This window comes from Haliotis cracherodii, unplaced genomic scaffold, assembly GCF_022045235.1.
Source record: "Haliotis cracherodii isolate W230 unplaced genomic scaffold, xgHalCrac1.p SCAF_2, whole genome shotgun sequence".
Classification (NCBI taxonomy): Eukaryota; Metazoa; Mollusca; class Gastropoda; order Lepetellida; family Haliotidae; genus Haliotis; species Haliotis cracherodii.
Window position 1 is genome coordinate 7,259,914 of NW_027266275.1, and position 22,381 is coordinate 7,282,294.

General features: G+C 39.4%; 1 protein-coding gene across 1 annotated transcript in view; it reads left to right on the forward strand.

Moving 5' to 3' along the window:
* The window catches only part of LOC139469654 (Ig-like and fibronectin type-III domain-containing protein 2), a 76,238-nt gene that overhangs the window by 13,275 nt on the left and 40,582 nt on the right, over positions 1 to 22,381 (forward strand). The window contains exons 2-7 of the mRNA XM_071251884.1: positions 10,291 to 10,367; positions 16,438 to 16,541; positions 18,931 to 19,027; positions 20,241 to 20,369; positions 20,880 to 20,927; positions 21,723 to 21,854. Of these exons, the coding sequence (XP_071107985.1) occupies positions 10,292 to 10,367; positions 16,438 to 16,541; positions 18,931 to 19,027; positions 20,241 to 20,369; positions 20,880 to 20,927; positions 21,723 to 21,854 (586 nt within the window). The 5' untranslated portion in view covers position 10,291. The remainder of the gene's footprint in view (positions 1 to 10,290; positions 10,368 to 16,437; positions 16,542 to 18,930; positions 19,028 to 20,240; positions 20,370 to 20,879; positions 20,928 to 21,722; positions 21,855 to 22,381) is intronic.

Below are 22,381 nucleotides of genomic sequence, written 5' to 3' on the forward strand. Positions count from 1 at the left end.
GGTGTACATATTGACCAGCAAGATATACCTGTATAATCTGACGTGGTCTCTAAACTAGCAAGTAGCAGCAGAGACCATATAATAATAATCTATTATATGTTCTCTGGTAGCAGGTTTCGGTTGGATATACATGCATCAATAACAGAATGTACACAATTATATTTTGTTAAGGGTTTCACATAATGAAGCCATATTTGATTATAAGACCTGTACATCTATGTAGATTTAGTTAATAGAATATAGGATATGAACTTATATCGTGAGTGGCATTTAGATAGTGACCCAAAATTGGTATATTGCAGAAATCATCCAATCACAGCATGCTAGAAGAAAAGCTTGGGCTTTGAGCAGGGTATGACAAATGTTGGTTAGGATAATGAATAATGGGGGCGGGATAGCCTAGTGGGTAAATCGCTGGCTCATCATGCCAAAGATCTGGATACAATGTGTGAAGCCCATTTTCCGGTGTCCCCAGCCGTGATATTGCTGGAATATTGCTAAAGCAGCATAAAGCCATACTGACACACATTGTGTATATTGCAATGCAAGACTGTTGAATTCCTGTATGGAGAGCATTGTCTGGACTGGCAACTTTTTAACCAGATGGGCAATTCATTCGACTTTCCAGTCTGGCTGGAATTTACCTGAATGTGGTGACAGGTAGATCTTGTGCCCATCGGCAGATGCTGAGGATGGTGACTAAAGGTCACAGTCACTTGTGATGTGGCAAGTGATGAAGTACATGCCAGCCATCTGACTTATGTGTGGCTTTCTGCAAGATGGAAACTGGCCGATCAGATTCCAGAACAAACACTAATATTAATAAACAGGTAATTTCCTAAATTATCTCAATGTGTCTCTTACACTTTTTATGTACTGGTAATATTTTCTTTAAAAGTTCTGGCCCGACAAAACCACAAAACTTATATACATAAGGGCAGTGGTTGAAAGTTTAGGGGGTATCTCAATCCTAGTATTGTAGAAGAGCTTGATGACCCCTAGATTCCCTACTCTCTAACACTTTGAGCAATATGATCTTGAAGCACCTCCCCTGACTATTCGGAGAATGTGTAGATGATAATCTTTATGGATGGTGGTACTTATGTCAGGGTAATTGATGAGGATGTTAGTCACTGTGGCCGAGTGTCACAACAAAGAAGATGATGACAGGGAATGATGTCCCCGGGCTGGCTTCTGCTTGGCCACAGTTGGCTACTATTTACCCACAACTTCCCTCTTCAATATGTTCAAGTTGACAAAATGGTAATGATGAACAATCATAAATATTTATGCTTCAAGAACATTTTGTAAAATAAAAGTGTTTTTTAAATATTTTTATTCTTCTTGCAAATTGGATGTAAGGACCTTTCTGTGTATGGTAATCGAAATACAACTTAATCATTGTTTACAGTCAGATGTCCTAAATGTTGCCATGTCATGTCAGCTGAATAGATTTTGTCTGCAGAGTGTTGGGGAACCTAGGTCAAACTTTAGTGTTCACTGATCACAGTGAAGTCCTTGGTTGGATTCAACTAACAGTTATGACGTGCAAAATCCACGTGTCTTTGTGTCCACCAGGGTTGTCTTTCTGGAATAGTGGCTTCAATACTGACTCATTCAATCATGAGAGTTATATGTGCTTGTGACCCATGAAGATCCGGGGTAGAATAGGTCTTCTGTTGAGTTCGGCTTTAAACAACAAATAAAAACAAAATAGATGCCTTTGGACTGTTTCTAAAATTTATGAAATAAGATCGGTGGAATTAGCATTCTTATGTTTACCAGTACAACATTTGTTTCTGGAACTTCGGGTTTGTTCATACTACCCTTAGCCATGTTGGCAGACATCATGCTTACGAGTCAGTAATACCAACAGAAAACAGATTTTAATCTCCACCTTGTAATCAATCAGGGTTGCCTCTTGCCTATGCGGCAATTCAATTCCCATAACTCTGTGTAGAAATTCAATTTCGGCCTGTTTTTGCATTTGTCACCCTTTTTGATATAAACAAGTATTAACTGGCATGGTAATACACCATGACATTAGGTAAAGAATTGCGTGCGCATCTACCTGTTGTAGCTTTGTCTAGATGTATGTCACCCTGACTTTAGATCGTGATTGGCAGCCTAACTACCATGACTGTGTAGACCTTTCAATGAAGGTGTGAGAATGATGAATGGTTAACTACAGGATTCTTGCTTGTCAACTACCGTATATGAAGTAATTAAAGTTCTTAAGGAGTAAACATAGGTAATCAGAATATAAATGCAAATTTTGTTGCACTTAAAAACATGAAATGAGTGAGGCATGGTAACAAGTGCCATCTGTTGGTAATCTTTTGGTATGACGTGGCCAGGGACCAAACCACCGACCTTGACCTCTCTATCCACTAGACAGAGGTGTGACACCGATCAAGACGGGTAGGGTATTTGCAGTATGACCGTCTCTTTCATGTCTTCCAACACCTGATGTATTGAGGACAGTATCTGTGGCCTTTACTGCTTCAGTTATGGATCACAGTCCCTGCCATTTAAATACAGATAGCCAAAGGGGGTATTTATGAACTGTTATGAATGATATACTTTGTAGATCTGCATTCCTCTATTTGAAATCTCTGTATACCTTCAACAAAACTTGAACCAGAAGAATCACCAATGCAATGTGACAGATATCGAGCATGTTGTATATAGGCAAAACTCTATATACTAATGTCAACATCAACACTGAACATGCTGAAGAAATTTTGACATGTTACATTGATTTGGTAAACCTATTTGGTTGCCCAGTTGATAAATACCAAATTTTGGTCTCTAAAGACTCTAAAGACAATGATGACCCTTTTCCATGTTTAATGTCAAAAGGGTAAAGGTCACATTCTTGGCAAAATCTTGAAATATCCTTCTCTCGTGGAGTCTATTTTGACTTAACATGAAAACATGTCACTTCTGAATATTTGATAGCTTTATCAATAATTATCAGTAAGTAAGTTTTCCTCTGACTATCATACCCTGACGTGTAAAATCTTTGCTCATAATCTTAATCACTGGATTGCCTGGCCCAGACTTGATTGTTTACTGGCTGCAGACATATAGCTGGAATATTACTGAATGTGGCGTTAAATAAAAACTAACACACTGACTTTTTCAATACTAATTACCAGTAGGTCTTTCTGTGACTTACCTTAAAGTAATTGCCAGTAAACTTTTCTCTGACTTTACCAGTAATAATTACCAGTATGTCTTTCTCTGACTTGGACAGTAATAATTACCATTACGTTTTTCTAAATGGTATGAAAGGGTCAGCATCTTCCCAAGGCAATGGAGTCCAGCTTCTACTCTTGCCAAACAAGTCTGGAATTATAGAGATATATTTTGGCTTGACCCAACTTTATTGCACAATGTTGGACAGTAATGCTTGAACAAAACCCCATCATGACCACCCACCACCCCATCATGAACACCCACCACACCATCATGAACACCCACCACACCATCATGACCACCCATCGCCCCATCATGACCACCCACCACACAAACATGACCACCCGCCACCCCATCATGAACACCCACCACACCATCATGACCCCATCATCACCCCATCATGACCACCCACCACCCAAACATGAACACCCACCACCCCATCATGACCACCCACCACCCCATCATGAACACCCACCACCCCATCATGATCCCATCATCACCCCATCATGACCACCCACCACCCCATCATGACCACCCACCACCCCATCATGACCACCCACCACCCCATCATGACCACCACACCTCAATCTAAAATGATATGTTGTTTTAAACATGTTGAAATGATATGTTGTTTCAAACATGTTGAAATGATATGTTGTTTCAAACATGTTGAAATGATATATTGTCTTAAACATGTTGAAATGATATGTTGTCTCAAACATGTTGAAATGATATGTTGTCTCAAACATGTTGAAATGATATGTTGTCTCAAACATGTTGAAATGATGTGTTGTTTTAAACATGTTAAATGATATATTGTCTTAAATATTTTGAATGATATATAGTCTCAAACATGTTGAATGATGTCTTCAATATGTGAAGTGCTATGTTGATTTAACTGAGTACATAAAGATTTACTTTATTTAGTTTGGTGAAGAACATGGGAAAAACGTCTCTAGATGTATCTTCATAGTTAATCTGTTTCAGAAACCAAATGCACCTTAAGAATGCACATCTATATATGAAATCCAAACTTACACAATGACGTAAACAATTTGTTTACCTGCGTTCATTATTTATCATGTGAAAGTCCTTGACTTTTGTCATGATCAAACATCTCTGTGAATGTTGACGTGGTTATTTATGTTGCTGCCATGTGAGACTGACGTCCTGTATTTGCACTGTGCACACACAGTCATACAAAGGCTGCTGACGTCTCACTCCAGGTGAAACTTGATGTAATTACCACACAATCTAGATATGCTGCCTCACTTTGGGAGGGGGCAGTAAAACTTTGTGTATGCAACACAATCTCTCCTGCATAAACATGTTATGGAACTAATGACTTTTCACACAATATTATCACCAGACACATGTTGAAAGGGCTTTTAAATTTATTCCAGTATTTCATTTTTATGACAGACGTGTCTCATTGTGCAAACTTTGATATACTGACAATGTTTAACAGGATGTAACTGAAGATCACAGAAAACTGGAAATGATATAAATATGATCAAAAGAAATATACTTCCTCAGTGACATTTATGTGAGAAAAGAGTTTTATGCATGCCTATTATTATGCTATGAATAAACATGAGTTTAAATGAAAGATCCCTGCAATATTGATATAATATGTCAAGCAGATCAAAGAGACCCAGTCTGTTCAACAGCTAAGCCTCTCAAGTATGATTTGTGTGAACTATCCATCTGTTTTACATCCTTGTGATGCTCACTATACTCAAGTGGCAGTATAGACCCTCACTATGCTCAAGGGGCAGTATAGACCCTCACCATGCTCAAGGGGCAGTATAGACCCTCACTATGCTCAAGGGGCAGTATAGACCCTCACCATGCTCAAGGGACAGTATAGACCCTCGCCATGCTCAAAGGGGCAGTATAGACCCTCACCATGCTCAAAGGGGCAGTATAGACCCACACCATGCTCAAAGGGGCAGTATAGACCCTCACCATGCTCAAGGGGCAGTATAGACCCTCACCATGCTTAAGGGGGCAGTATAGACCCACACCATGCTCAAGGGGCAGTATAGACCCGTACCATGCTCAAGGGGCAGTACAGACCCTCGCCATGCTCAAGGGGCAGTATAGACCCTCGCCATGCTCAAAGGGGCAGTATAGACCCTCACCATGCTCAAGGGGCAGTATAGACCCACACCATGCTCAAGGAGCAGGATAGACCCTCGCCATGCTCAAGTGGCAGTATATACCCTCACCATGCTCAAGGGGCAGTATAGACTCTACATGGACTGTACATGCCATGATATGATCGTAATACTGTTCAAAGCAATGGTAAAACCAATGTCTGTTGATGACATTTCACACTTCAATGAACCCTCGCAAAGAGAAAGTCCTTTCTTGTGATTTTGTTATATTGCAGTGAGGTCTCACAGAATTTACAGCACACTGTGAAGCTCTGACATCAAGTGGGGGGCACGGGTGGCCCAGTCGTCTAAGGCGCCGCGATTCGCTGTGCAGAGTTGCGTCCCTTAGGCACGCCAGAAACCTATGATTGTGGGTTCGAATCCCGGTTCGCCCCGATTATGTTTCTAGGTTTGTCAGCACCATACCCGTCTCGTGGGTTTCACCGGTGTGGTAAACGTCTGAGACTTGCATCACTTCGAGCTTTCCTCCCACATTAAGCTGACACGCCGTGATATAACTGGAATACTGTTAAAAGCGGCGTTAAATTCAACTCACTCACTCACTCTGACATCAGGTACACAATCAACGTTGAAGGGAAATCATCTCTGAATGTCGTCACTGACACTGAGCATGCTGAGCAGTGTGTCCATTATCTATTAAATCATGATTGCTGAAATTGAGTGATCATTTAAAGGTGAACGTATTATCAAATATGTGTTGCAGTTGATTCATAAGTGTTGCAGAACGCTGTTGACTGTCAGCAGGGTCAGACTAGGCTCTGAGTCAGTCATTTTGGTGTGCATTCCTTCTGTTGGTTCACAAGGATTGCTCGTTCAAGTGAAAGATATTCTGTTTTGTTTGTTTGTTGTTTCACGCTGCGCTCGGCAATATTCCAGCTATATCGCGGTGGTCTATAAATAATCGAGTCTGGACCAGACAATCCAGTGATTGACTATATTTACATGAGCTTTGATATACACAATTAGGATAAGATGACATGCAGCTAACCTGACCACCTGATCCTGTTAGTTGGCTATTTTTAACAAGCATCAGATCAGATTTCCACGAGTTAGATATACTGTCATGGACTTTTCAAATACATTTGTTTCAAGATTATATCTATTATCATGATTATATCTAACATGGCTAAAAAGTAATTATCAACTTTGGTTTAATATGTACATTTGAACACAAGCATGACTAGAGGGTTCCCAAAATTGTCGATATGTATAAAATGTTCACATTATTTCTGAAATACATTCATGTGCTAAATGTACATGAAACTGTGTCTTTAACACACTTATAAATGTCAGTTCACAGTCATGTGACCCAATTTTCATCAAATGCCAACTCGGAATATTATTTGAACTCCACATTGAAGTGTTGTCAAGTGATGAGTGAATACTTGTTGATTGGTCAAATGCTCTCGGAATACGATTGATGTGTGTTCTGGTACATGTTAAAGGCGCTCCTAGGTCACATCATTGATATGGTGAGGATGATAAGGTCTTGTTTGTATCCTGTAAGTAGAAGCCAACATGTGTAGGAAGTGGAAGACCAATGGGGAGATAAACATACTGTGTTTTCAATTTAGAGCTCTGTTACTGTTGATTTGACCAAGGTAAACTGAATTGATACTGTATACCTGTCTTGTAAAGAATATGAAGAGACCTTCAACAAGAGACCACAAAAGTGTCAACCTGATACATATATAACATCCATGGGTGGATACAGAGAAGGGGTGCCCCCCCCCCCCCCCCCCCCTCTTTTTATTTCGAAAAAAATCTTTATTTATGTCTAAATTACCACCAAAGACAATAAATAGATCTTAATTGTGCACACACCCCTTTTCAAAAAAGCTGTATCTGCCCATTACATGTATAACAGGACCCATGAAGATCCGGGGAAGAATGGGTCTTCAGCGACCTATGCTTGCTGTAAAAGGCGACTATGCTTGTCGTAAGAGTTGATTAATGGGATCAGGTGGTCAGGCTCACTGACAAACAAACAAACAAAAAGAATTGAAACTCAATACACAGAAAATGTGACCTCACAGTCGGCTTTCAAAAAACAACAAATTTCAAGCTCTCTGTTGCCCCCAAAACTTGAAATGCACACTCAATCTATTGTTATTCTATGCTGTTTTCTGCAGAAAATATATTCACTTTGAATATTGTAGTTACCACAAATCTGCATTTTATGTAAACCTGTAATTGTTCATATTATTTAATAATACCTATCGACAATGACTGAGAATGAAGTACTTTTCTATTAATATCATTTTCCAAGTTTCTATCAGAGGTGGTTATTGTGATTTGATACCTCTAAGTATCAAGTATTTCCATGATTCCTGGTAGTATTATTTATATGAAGGTTTTCTCCACTGAGGAACACAAGTAGTGCATGACGAGAGGACACCTACTTACTTAAACTTACTTCAGTACATCATGTACATAGTATGGTGAGTCTATTTTTAGGCTTATTCTTAAGCGGCTCTTGTATACTTTCAATATGAATGTAAATCTGCAGGTCATGTTCCTTGCTAGGTCAAGGGTATTTGGGGTACTGGCTGATGTTAACTTATACAAGAGACCATACAACTATATGGACAACAACTTCTGTTTTTTTGCATTTAGCAACGTTTTGTATAAATTCTTACACCGTTATCAATATGGAGTGACTACAACCAAGTGATGAGCGATATATAACCTGACATGTTGTGGTAGGCAGCAGATTAACCACAACAGTTAATGAATAACAAGTAGCATGCAGGAGAATACTAAATATGTCTGCCTATGTAGAAGAAATGTCATCTTTGTAGTAAGTGTACAACTAAATTCTTTGTCACTGAAACCATTTTCTTAAGTCTTGGAATTAATAATAGCTGCTCAACAAGTCTTTGCCACAACACCCAAACTATCTGTGAGCAAGTTGTGAATCTCAGCATGACTAATCTGACCATGTTGACAGTTAACAAGACTTGTTTTATAAGGCAGCACGTGGACACAGGAACATTCTGATATCCCATGCATATTTGTCCACACAACTGGTGATATTTATTCTTGATATTGTGAAGGCAAGGGTTGCATTCTTGAGCCTTTTTTATGTTTTTTTAAACCTCAGTTCTTAGTTTTTATTTTATAGTACTTTTACACAAATGTAATTGTTTGATTTTAACAATTGTTTCATTGAACTAAATGATAAGAGCTGTGCATGTATTTCTGAATATAAGACTTGTATGTATTTGTTGTATATTTTGAGCCATTAGGATCAATGTCTAACGATGAAAAGTTGCCATTGAGTCTACTGTGTGAGCATGATGAGTAGTATTATGTGCATGAAAAACATGATTAAACACGTGGCATTGACATGAGGAAATAAAAAGGGCAGTAAATTAGACACATTGTAGACAAAGTGTATACATTGTGGACCTATTGTAGGCAGTAAACACATTCTAGACAGTGAAGACAAATGTAAACATTGTGGACACATTCTAGACAGTGTAGACAAAGGTAACAATTGTAGACAATGTACACATTCTAGACAGTGTAGACAGAGGTAAACAGTGTTGACACATTGTAGACAATATACAAACTGTAGACAATGTAGACAGAGCATTGAACATGTTCACTATATCATGTTTATGTTGTATATTGACCATGTTCACTATATCATGTTTATGTTGTATGTTGAACATGTTTACTATATCATGTTTATGCTGTACATTGAACATGTTCACTATATATTGTTTATGTTGTATATTGAACATGTTCACCATTTCATGTTTATGTTGTATATTGAACATGTTCACTATATATTGTTTATGTTGTATATTGAACATGTTCACCATTTCATGTTTATGTTATATATTGAACATGTTCACTATATATTGTTTTATGTTGTATATTGAACATGTTCATTATATATTGTTTATGTTGTATATTGAACATCTTTACTATTTCATGTTTATGTTGTATATTGAACATGTTTACTATATCATGTTTATGTTGTATATTGAACATGTTCACCATTTCATGTTTATTTTGTATATTAAACATGTTCACTATATATTGTTTATGTTGTATATTGAACATGTTCACCATTTCATGTTTATGTTGTATATTGAACATGTTCACTATATATTGTTTTATGTTGTATATTGAACATGTTCACTATATATTGTTTATGTTGTATATTGAACATCTTTACTATTTCATGTTTATGTTGTATATTGAACATGTTCACTATATCATGTTTATGTTGTATATTGAACATGTTCACCATTTCATGTTTATGTTTTATATTGAACATGTTTACTATTTCATGTTTATGTTGTATATTGAACATGTTTACTATATCATGTTTATGTTGTAAATTGAACATGTTCACTATATATTGTTTATGTTGTATGTTGAACATGTTCACCATTTCATGTTTATGTTGTATACTGAACATGTTTACTATTTCATGTTTATGTTGTATATTGAACATGTTTACTCTATCATGTTTATGTTGTATATTGAACATGTTTACTATATCATGTTTATGTTGTATATTGAACATGTTCACTATATATTGTTTATGTTGTATATTGAACATGTTCACCATTTCATGTTTATGTTGTATATTGAACACGTTCACTATATCATGTTTATTTTGTATATTGAACATGTTCACTATTTCATGTTTATGTTGTATATTGAACATGTTTACTATATCATGTTTATGTTGTATATTGAACATGTTCACTATATCATGTTTATTTTGTATATTGAACATGTTCACTATATCATGTTTATTTTGTATATTGAACATGTTCACTATTTCATATTTATGTTGTATATTGAACATGTTTACTATATCATGTTTATGTTGTACATCAAACATCTTTATGCTGTCATGTTTATATTGTTGTTACGTTTGTTTCAGGATGATGATAAGTGCGACCCTCAGGATGGTTGAAATTCCTTTATTGACGTGCATTATTGCAGCTGTTCTTACCTCAGGTAAGTTTTAGTGAGAGTATACAGCTACATTCCACAAGCCAATTACTGTCATGCACACATAGAATTCCTTTCTGTCTGAACATGTACAGTAGGTCTTGTCAGGTGATTGTACGACCCATATAAATCACTCAACAAGACACTGCTATGGCTGGACTGTTGTTACCAGTATGCCTGCATACAGGGGTCAATAGGAACACATTTGGGTCATTTTGCTGTGACACAATCAATATCCTTGGTGGACACTAGGCCAAAACATTACATGCCTTTGTTTCAGGCAGTACTCCTCAACCTGGCAAAAAGTTGGGGTTTGACAGCTGTAATTTCTTTCCTTCATATACATGTATGTATGCCCTGCATATACTGGAGGGGGATCAAAAGGTGGGGGTCCAGGGGTTCTTTCCCCCCCCCACCACCACCACCACTTACACACCCTTTTGAAAACCAAATGTAGTATGGTGTAGGCAGTAAAATTGACTGAGAGAGGATTTTGATATTTTGGACCCCTTCTTTAAAAAATGCTGCATCCGCCCATGAGACTAGCTACCTAAAACGCACCAACCCACCCACCCATTCATCTGCATGTCTGTGTGCACCTTCTTCTCAGATACTATAGGGCTAAAAAAGCTATTTTTGTGGGATATTCCAGTATGTACAATTGTATTCCGATTTAATCTTGTCATTTACCATGGATACATGATTTAGATTAAAACTTCATCATATTTTGTTAATTATAGTAAAAAAAGAGAACATTTCTAAAAATACGGTTGGACTTTGCGATAATATTAATAATAAGAAGTTTCTATTATCATGATTTACATATTGTATAAACTACAGTGATCCCTCGATATACTGCTGTCATCGTGGTCCAAGAAACTGACCCCATGGTGTAGGAAAGAGCGGTGTACAGATATTCCTTGCTGAGGTTCACATTACGTAATGATGGTAGTGAATGGAACAGTGGCGCAATTATTTCACAGTGGTATGGGACATGTAGATCTATGTAACACTGATCGTGGACGATGATTCAAACTGCATGCGTAAAAAAATTAAAATATTTTGTGTAAATTAATCAAAGTAGTCTGTATCATTTTACGACTGGATGTTATACATGTAGAATCTAAATAAATGTTGTTAAATTTTAAGTTTTTCGGGAGAAAATTGGTCCGATCGCCGACCTACTCACATTATCGATCGATGACAGTACATTACAAAGCCAAACCAGCCTTGTAACGAAACTAATGTGCAACCAAGGCTGTGATTGGTTAATAAATAATGACGTGTCAAAGTTATGAAAAACCCGGACACGGCCGGCTCTCTGTGGAAATATCATGATAACTACCTGTACGGAATGTTTCAGTATGATAGAATCTTAGCATAACTAACTCCCGGTACAGGTTGCATGACCCGGAGTTGACCCCGAATGTCGTGTGTATGGTGACGCTCTGCCATGACTCGTGTGTCTGGGATGGTCTTAGAATGATAAATGATGGGACATCTGAGGCGGATCTTCTCAGCGTAATGTTTGTTGTTCAGGAAACATAAAGCTGCCATCATTGTTTATAGCTTCTGTTGTTTTCTACAAATGGCAGTTGTAGATCAGATGGTTGAGGTGGTTTATGAGGTTAGCTTACAAGGACCAAGCTAGCCCATGTGTGGTTTGGTCATGACCTGGTTATCCATCTTCTGTCATTACTATCATCGATGATCAGCATTTATATCATCGATGATCAGCATAGTTGTCAGTAATTATCTGAAGCCAGTGGAGCTGAAAGTTGAAATTCTTGTTCCCACCTACTGTGAGACCTCAGTTCATTTCAATATGACTGCCACTGGAGACAGTCTTTACAATATCTACCTGTGACCATGGTCTTCATTTAAAAAATAAAATAAACTTGTTTGAATGGCTGTTGTGGAGTTATGTTTTTGCCAAGTTTTGATTATTGACTTTGATTTCTCCATGTTGACCATGGCCTCAAGAGTTTGAAAATTTTCTTCTTCTGACGTTAAAGAGAATACCCTCTCACAGCTTCTTCTTATGTTAAAGAGAATACCCTCTCACAGCTTCTTCTGACGTTAAAGAGAATACCCTCTCACAGCTTCTTCTGCAGGGCATAGGGAACACTTTAAACTCCTCGCGGGGAGCAAATACGAAGGTCATGCATAGGTAGAACATATTTAATGGCTTGTGGTTAGACTTTCTGTCAATATTTTCATCACCAACCTTTGTGTGACAGCTCTAGCTTCCGGTCAAGGTCGCTGCTCTGAAATGGTTATCATGGTTATAGCATTATGATCATTCAGGGCTCCAGATTATATTTTTGAGCCATTGTGTACTTAAATGTCACTATTTACGTAGGGGATTGATTGTTTTCTTTGGTGTTTGAGATATCATTGGTGTCTTGGGTCTACATGGTCTAGTCTAGTGGGGTTTTGTAAGACTCAGTCACGGGTTGCACATCAATGCATTATTCACTGCATAGGGTTCATGTACATAGGTTACGTCTGCATTCAGTCAGTGAGAAAACATCTGTTGTGCATGCAGGCTGAACAAGCTACATTGGGTATTTGTGTACAGTTTTGTTACACTATTAAGTTATCAAGTTTCTTTATGCTTATTTGTACACAAGCAACCAGCATTCATTCAGTTATGGTGATTTAGTTTGTAAATTTTATATGGAGCTCTGATCATTGTATCTCAGCCGTGAGTGAGTCAGTTTGGTTTTTTTCCGCTTTTAGCAGTACTGAATATCAAGGCGGGGGACACCAGAAATGTACTACTCCACACGAAGTTAAAGAACGCCTGATGCCATGACAGATTAACTATAGTAACATGAAATAACTGAGTGTTCTTTTATGTCTTTTGAGTAGTATACATCAAATGTCAGTGCCATGTCTTGTCAAAGGTCAAAAGTGTTTGTATCATTGATTGAAAATTATCAGTGCACTTTCATAATCCTGATAATCCTGAGACGGTATATAAAGATATATCCTAATAACACCGGGGCGGTCGGGTAGCCTCGTAGTTAAAGCAATTGCTTGTGACATGCCGAAGCCCGGGGTTCGAATCCCGACATTGGTACAATGTGTTAAACCCATTTCTGCTGTCCCTCGCCGTGATATTGCTGGAATATTGCTAAAAGCAGCGTAAAAACCTCACTCACTCACTCACTCACTCACTCACTCACTCACAATAACACCAGTACATCTGTATTATTATGTAAGCAAGAGACACAGGAAGTTCTTGTTGAAATAGTTGAATGTCTACTGCAGAATGCGTCCGTTTTCCAATACAGAAATGGGACCAAAATAAGTGGCTGTATGCCAACTCTTTTCAAGTCATTTTTTCTTCTGTGCTTGGCACTGTGTGACTTCCAAGGTTGAATTAGGATATTGCTTCGCTGTGATATTAAAAAAAACCACTCATTTTTACCACGTTGGCCCTTGTGCATGTTGTTTGTCACAGCAACTGCTTGTTACAGATCACGGATAAGCCAAGCCATGTTCTGTTCAGTTATTGTGATACCTAACAAAGCATTCAAGGTTAGGTCATGAATATCATAAGATCATAAGATCTCATGTTCTGACAACTCCTTAGTTAGGATTCTGAGAAATACAACACCCTTGAGTTCTTACATTGACTTTACCACGATAGGTTAGATGAAATGAGTTCAACATCGCTTATATACTCCACTTAGATGCAGTGTACTGACTCCGAGCCTACATGTCCTTGTTTTATATCTCTAATGCCGAGCACCATCTTTCACCATCCTTTTGGGGATCGAGCCACTGACCTTCTGCTCTTCAGGCAGACACTATTCACTAGACCACTGACCGTCTGCTCTCCAGGCAGACACTATTCACTAGACCACTGACCATCTGCTCTCCAGGCAGACACTATTCACTAGACCACTGACCGTCTGCTCTCCAGGCAGACACTATTCACTAGACCACTGACCTGCTGCTCTCCAGGCAGACACTATTCACTAGACCACTGACAATCTGCTCTCCAGGCAGACACTATTCACTAGACCACTGACCTTCTGCTCTCCAGGCAGACACTATTCACTAGACCACTGACCTTCTGCTCTCCAGGCAGACACTATTCACTAGACCACTGACAATCTGCTCTCCAGGCAGACACTATTCACTAGACCACTGACCTTCTGCTCTCAAGGCAGCCACTATTCACTAGATCACTGACCTTCTGTTCTCCAGGCAGACACTATTCACAAGATCACTGACCTTCTGTTCTCCAGGCAGACACTATTCACTAGACCACTGACCGTCTGCTCTCCAGGCAGACACTATTCACTAGACCACTGACCATCTGCTCTCAAGGCAGACACTATTCACTAGACCACTGACCTTCTGCTCTCCAGGCAGACACTATTCACTAGACCACTGACCATCTGCTCTCTAGGCAGACACTATTCACTAGATCACTGACCTTCTGCTCTCCAGGCAGACACTATTCACTAGACCACTGACCATCTGCTCTCCAGGCAGACACTATTCACTAGACCACTGACCATCTGTTCTCCAGGCAGACACTATTCACTACACCACTGACCGTCTGCTCTCCAGGCAGACACTATTCACTAGACCACTGACCTTCTGCTCTCCAGGCAGACACTATTCACTAGACCACTGACCATCTGCTCTCTAGGCAGACACTATTCACAAGACCACAGATGCAGTCACAGAATATTAAGAGACCTTCAACTTAACCCCAAAAGTGTCAACCTGATACACATGTAACAATACCCGTGAAGATCCAGGGTAGAATAGGTCTTTGGCAAACCATGCTTGCCATAAAAGGCGACTATGTTTGTCGTAAGAGGTGACTCTCGGGATCAGGTGGTCAGGCTCGCTGACTTGGTTGATGCATGTCATCGTATCCCAATTGCTTGGATTGATGCTCATGATGTCAATCACTGGATTGTCTGGTGCAGACTCGATAATTTACAGACCTCCGTCATATAGCTGTAATATTGCTGAGTGCGGCATTAAACAATAAAAAAAACAAAACACATATAACAGACTGATATTGTCACAACCCTTCTTGCAGTTAATACCATAAAGTATATTTGTATTTTGATAATGTTCCACATCTATGTAGCTGACAGGATATTTCATCTTATGGAAATAGCACCGATGACATGTAGCGCTGTTGTCAGGGTTATTGTTTACCTCAGTCATCATGTGTCCCCGTATTGAGCCCCTTGCTCCAATAACCACTACCTGACCAACTCCTGCACCAATCTGTTGTCCTTCCAAGTGACCCATACTTAGGCAGAAAAGGACAGGACAGATGCAGTTTCTTGCATATGTTACAGAAAATGGGGCTTAGAGTGAGTGAATGAGTGAGTGAGTGAGTGTGTGTGGCTTTACACCTTATTTATCAATGTTCCATATCACGACAGGGCACACTAGAAATAAACCTCACACATTGTACATATGTGGGGAATTGAACACAGGGCTTGACATGATAAGCAAACACTTTAACCACAAGGCTACCCCCACATCCCCCAACACTGTAGATAAATGCCTAGTGATTATTACAGTAAAAGATTTAGTTTCATTGATGTTTCTTCACTTCCGCTTGATCTCTGAGATCTATTCAACTTGTGTATTGTTTTAGTACAGCTCCTCCTTGTCAATATTGTAAGCACTCAGATGCCTTATCATGGCAGGAGCGGTGGGGTAGCACACTGAAGATCCAGGTTCGATTCCCCACATGTGTACAATGTGTGAAGCAGTTTTCTGGTGTCCCCTGCTGCAATATTGCTGGAAAATTGCTGAAAGCGGAGTAAAACCTCACTCACTCACTCACTCACTCACCTTATCATGGTAATTATGGTAACAGAAAATGTCACATAACACAAAAAGCTTTAGTAGATTGCAAGTTGGGGTTCTTTTCACCGCGACATACGATAACATTCACTCTGTTCAATGATATGAAATGTTTTATCTACATGAATTATGACAAAGTCTGCGTATTGATTGGTGAAATGTAGAAAGCAGTCTGAGAAGGGAAATGATGTTTTGATGTGATACCATCTGTTCCCAGTATCCGGGGTTCCAACCATGCTGACTCCACCAGGGACCGTGACCGGAACTGTCGGAGGGACTGCCATTCTGAAGTGTCAAGTCCAAGACTTGGGAGAAGCCACGGTATGTACTTTATTAAGAGTACCGTATTTGACATAATAAGCGCCCACGGCGTCATTTGCTAATATATTGGCTAGTGAACAATCCCAATTAGCACCCCTTCCGATTGATCAATGTACACAAGACTTATTTAATCGCGTATAATACGCACTCGTGTGTTATATGCACCCTTAATTATGGGCAATTAAATTCTGGAAAAATATATCTGTCGTACATAAACACTTCAGGCTGTCAGCATAAACCACAAAATTTATCTTTCAACTCTGTTTTTTTTCATCAAAATAATATTCTAATAAGAGTCCCCTATTTCTAATTTTGAGAGCACCCTGGGCGCTTATTACGTCGAATACGGTATATATAGTTACATTAGTTGGGCCTCCTCAGTGAAACGAGCTGCCAGCTGTAACCATGCTTATTGTGTATGATTTGTTGGCTTAGAGCGACTTCTTAGCTCCTCCAAGTCTTTCTCTCTGGTGTCCTAGTCCTCAAACTGTGATTCAATCAATTCAAGCTGTCTAGCCATTTGTTTTGCATCTTCAAGTGTTAGTTTAGGTTTCAGCTGAATTTTCTCTGACACTTCCTTATTCTGTCTCTGACTGCCTCCTCTTTGTTGTCTCTGAAATCACTGTTCAGCTGATTCCTAAAATACTCCGCAGATTCTCCCTGTTTCTGCATTGATAGAATTTGGCACGTTCGTGAATGAAATTGCATCAAACTCTTAAGACAAATATCGTAATTCTTGTCCTCATCATCTCACCATGTAAAAGAGGTCAGAATTGTGTCTGGTTCCTCACCCATGGCATACACAAATTACAAGGTTTGGACATCCTCAGACTCCTTGTTCAGTTTCGTGGCGATACGAAATCGAGAAAACCACTGTCGCCAGCGAGGCCATTCTGCCAGGCTTCGTGTAATTAAAGTTGTGGGAGAAAAGTTTGCCATACTTATCGTTGACAGTCCGCTTCTGACATCATGCCATATAAACAAGGCTGTTGTCTCCATTCAGTAAACTGTATTCTTCAAAGAACTACACAGTGGTTCATGCGTTTTGCGGTCGTGCACATGTGCTCGACCCTCACATCCCATAATTCTCCGCAGGCGGCATAACTCCTGAATGAACATCCGCCAAATAAAAATGGAGTGATGGAGTAAAGACAAATTTCTTATCAAAACAGAAATATCCAATAAATAAAACAGACAATCATGTTTCAATTTAACTCGTTTCAATCTTTCTAATATCCTTACTCTTTTGCCTCCAAGTGCGCTTGCAGTGCATATTATAGCCTATTATGTTTTGCATTCCATTCTTAAAATTTTATGAGTATAGGACCAGTGTTCGAAATACCTGCCTGCCCGACCGCCGAGACGGGTTGATTTCAACTCGGGCTGCCAGATTTTCAAATCCCCCTGCCCGACGGTCGGGTTATATTTCATATGTGATAATATTCTAAATATTTCCTGATGATAAGCATTAACTCACATGTAAAGATGAATGATTAAAGGTAACCAAAAAGAAACCCCGTTAGCTTTTAGACAACCTACGTGTAATTTAGCGATGCGGTTATGCTACAACGGACCGTCTATATACACGATATCGTGCAAATAGTGGACCAATGCCATGCAATATACACGACTGGAAAACTCCCTTCTCCGCCGTGAGATGCGAACGCTGATTGGTCTATTAATTTCCTACACAACAAACCTGGTTCCCGGTCTCAGTTGTGCTATGCTGCATTGTATATTGCTCCCCAAAATGTTAACTCTACACCATAGTGCGGGTATCGTTTCTAAAAAGATATATTAAATATCGATTTCAATTCGATTTAAAGTTTTAATTAAATTATCCTGAGAAACATAAGATTATAGTGGGCAGGCAGGTTTTGGTCAGGGCTGGCAAGTATTTCAGCTAGCCAGTCCTGTGGCCTGGCTGAAATTTTTGGGAGTTTCATACCCTGATAGGACACGGTAAAAACCATTGCGTATCCTATTGAAATGGTCGCTGGTTGTCCTGGTAGCTAGGACACCAGGCTGCCAAGGTGTAACTGTACTATTACTGATGGTGTTATTCACTCAGTAACTGTACTAGCACCACTGAGGCTGCTACTGTGGACTGTCTGGGTATCATTACTATGTATGTTCATTTTGTTACAGGTTCACCCCAATTATGTTTCTAGGTTTGTCAGCTCCATACCTGTGCTTGTGGGTTTCACCAAATTGGTAAATGTTAGGGACTTGCATCACTTCGGGCATTCCTCCCACTTTTAGCTGACACGCCGTGATATAACTGGAATACTGTTAAAAGCGGCGTTAAACCCAACTCACGCACTCACTCACTCACTCATTTTGTTACAAGACATTTTGTTACATGACATCTTGCAATATTTCATTTCAGATTAACTGGTTATTTGTGGAACACAATACTCAAATATCTCAAGGAAGAACTGTCCTGGTGACAATGCAAGGGAAATACGGGTTTTTATCTCCTATCGGTAAGATGAGCACAGATTCTGAGAACCTTTGTTGGAAATAATGAACCTAAGAATAAGATTGTGTAGAGTAGTAAGTCTTGTTTAGCACATGACAATGCATTATGGTAGACATGTGTAGGACCTTTCACATTTGAGGCGTCAGTGACCGAAAGAACTCGTACCATAAGGTTCTGTGTTTGTTTAGGTGGACAATTGGCTTGCCTTTGTATGTGTTTGTGATGGGTGCCGCCAGTAGGACAGGATACACTCACCTTTCACAAACCCCTGGTATCATCACTGTTTGATAGTGATCTGTGATATACCTTCAACTACAACTACACTACACGATAGATAATGAAACATATTCATTGTAATAAAATAAGAAAAAGAAAATATCTATATTGTTATGTATTGTTACCTGAATATGTTATCTAATCACACAGCCTCTTAAACTTAACACAGCATATTCCGAACTAATGTTATGGGCTGTATGACTGGTCAAAACACTTTTGAAAGAGTAGTGTGGAATGAAAGTAACCAGTTTGAAACTAGTGCCGCAAAGCTCAAGAAAGGTGCTTTCTTAGTGGCTGATGTTGACTTCCTTCTAGTCATTTCATTGGTCAGTCAAAGTTCACAAAATGTCGATCTGATGTGACCTGAAATGGGATGTTTTCAGTAGTTAAGCGAAAACTTATATTTTATTTTAATGAGATTGAGGTAATCTAGGCATGTGATTAATCCTGTTTTGTGTATTTAAAGCATCAATTCATTGTAAAGCGAGTTTATTTCTGCAGCTGTTGTAGTATGCAGCTACTAGCCGACTCGTCTGGCATCAAAACACAGTTCTGTGTACTCACATGCAGTTGACCATGGAGTACGCTGATCTCTGTGTCGGATTAACAAGACTAATTCATTGCAAATTACGTTTGTCGGAGTCCGAGTGCAAGACCATCGGATTAATGGGTCGACATAGCACTGATTTTTTTGGTTCCCATCATTAGTGTCTATTGTTGGAATAATGAGACTTGACTGTAGTCAGATTCATAAAAAGGACTCTGCTTTTATCAAAGATTTCTCATGATTATTGAAAGGGTTTAGTTGCGTATATTTCTCTAACTGTACCAGTGTTCGTATATTTGAATTAGAGCTTCATCCAGTTTTCTTTTTCAATGAGAGACACAAAGCCTCTGAATGGTGTAAGTACAAAACAGAAACTGAGTGTTAATATTTACAGACAATTCAGCAACTCGGCAGCTGAATCTCCAGATAACAGATTTGAAGATAACAGACGCCGGCCAATATCGGTGTTACGTGAGTGGTACAACCAGTAAGGTGGCAGTGATTCAGACACTTCGAGTGCAAGGTAAGGTTGCATCCCAGGAGCTGTACTATCCATTATCTTATCCACCTGCATGCCGTTGTACAAGGCCATCTTAGCGCTAAGGATATCGTTCCTCTGATACTTTAACATAGCCTTACAACAGCTGTAGCGCTAGGGTTGTTTTGTACAACGACTCCCAGAACAATTTCAGTTACTATTTTCTTTTATCAAATTTATGTCACTCTCATGCTATTTTTCCTTCAGGCAATTAGGCACAGTAGTTTCTTGTAAAGTGTTATCCGTTAGATGTGTGATTATTGGTGCTCTGTCAGGGTTTTACAAGGAATATATATTTTTCAAGTTTCAAAGTTTTGTTTCACTGGATATATTAGTGTGGAAATGAGACCGATCAGGGTGTTTCTCAAAGTGAAATTAGACTTGAGTTATTTGTACACATTTATTGCTAACCATGGTGCAAGTAAAGTATATCCTTATTGTTCAGGTCAACAGTATGTTGTGGTTATATCAATCATTTGTGTGCCTCATTTACAGGTGCACCTTACCTGCCAAAAATCACTCCAAAGCCAGCAAACTTCACAGGTAACAAAAGGAAATTTCTAAAGTGTGTGCTTTCTGTACACGTTGAGTGGTGGGTATGTTTTTTGGGGCCACTTTTAGCTATATACCAACAATATCACGGCGGGGGGACACCAGAATTGGGCTTCACACATTGTTCCCATGTAGGGAATCGAACCCGGGTCTTCGGCGTGACGAGGGAATGCTTTGACCACTAGGCTACCCCACCGCCCCCTGTACAAGTTGAACAAAGTGGATAATTTAGGATTATGAAGAAAAAACATGGTTTCCACACATTATGAATAAACAGGCCGTGGTGTTATCGAAACGTGTTCACTTACATTCACATGATCTGGATGTTGGAGTATGTTGCAATGCTCCACATCTTATGCACTTTGTGCATCACCTTTGCATCTGCTTGGCGGTGAAGTCGCTTTTAACCAACAAATCAAACCAAGGTCTGGCTCCATTGTCCAATGTCGTCTAAGGTGCCACAATTAGCTTTGAAGAGTTGCCTCACTCACTCACTCACTCACTCACTCACTCACTCGCTCACTCAGTATGGTTTTAAGCCGCATTTAGCAATATTCCAGCAATATCACGGCTGGGCACACCAGAAATAGGCTTCACACATTGTACCCGTGTGGGGAATCAAACCCAGGTCTTGGCGTGACAAGCGAACGCTTTAACCACTAGGCTATCCCACCGCCCCCACGCACTCAGACGTTGACTTCTTGGATGCACCCCACATGTGAGACATGATGATGAGGTTAGGAATGAGGATCATGATAATGGAGTCGTGTGTTTTGTCTGTTACAGATTGTTGTGTCCAACAGAACGTGTCCGCGTCCTGCCTGCCCGCCTGCACACCTGGCATTGTCAGTCAGGCCTCGTTGAACCCACTCCAGGCGTGTCCCCTTGACCTAAACAAGCTGCTACACTGCTTCTCCGGTAAGATGCTGTATTTGCTGATCTAATGTACTTCATTGAGCTTTGAAAAGTGATAGACTTGTCACAGAAGTCCGGAATTGTTTAAAACTTAATTCTATACTACTCAAAAGAAGTTGAAGGACACCTGATTCTTTCATGTTACTGTTGTTAATCTGTCATGTCTTGATAGACTTCAGTAATATGAAATAATCTGGTAAATGTGCATTGAGTAGTATATATTTAATCAAGGTAAATTCACCAAGAGGTGTATTCATTTGACTAAGGAGGGGGTTTCCCAGGACCAATGTGTATTGGTGGTTTATAAAGAAGGTCCCTGTGTTGGTCCACAACAACCTATGCTGGCTATATGAGGTGACTGATTGGATCGGGAGGTCAGACACACAACAGACCCATGCTTGATGTAAAAGGTGACTATGATTGTCATAAGAGGCGACTAACAGGATCGGGTGTCAGGTTCGCTGACTTGGTTAGTGAATGTCATCATATCCCAATTGCATGAATCGATGCTCATGATGTCAATCACTGGA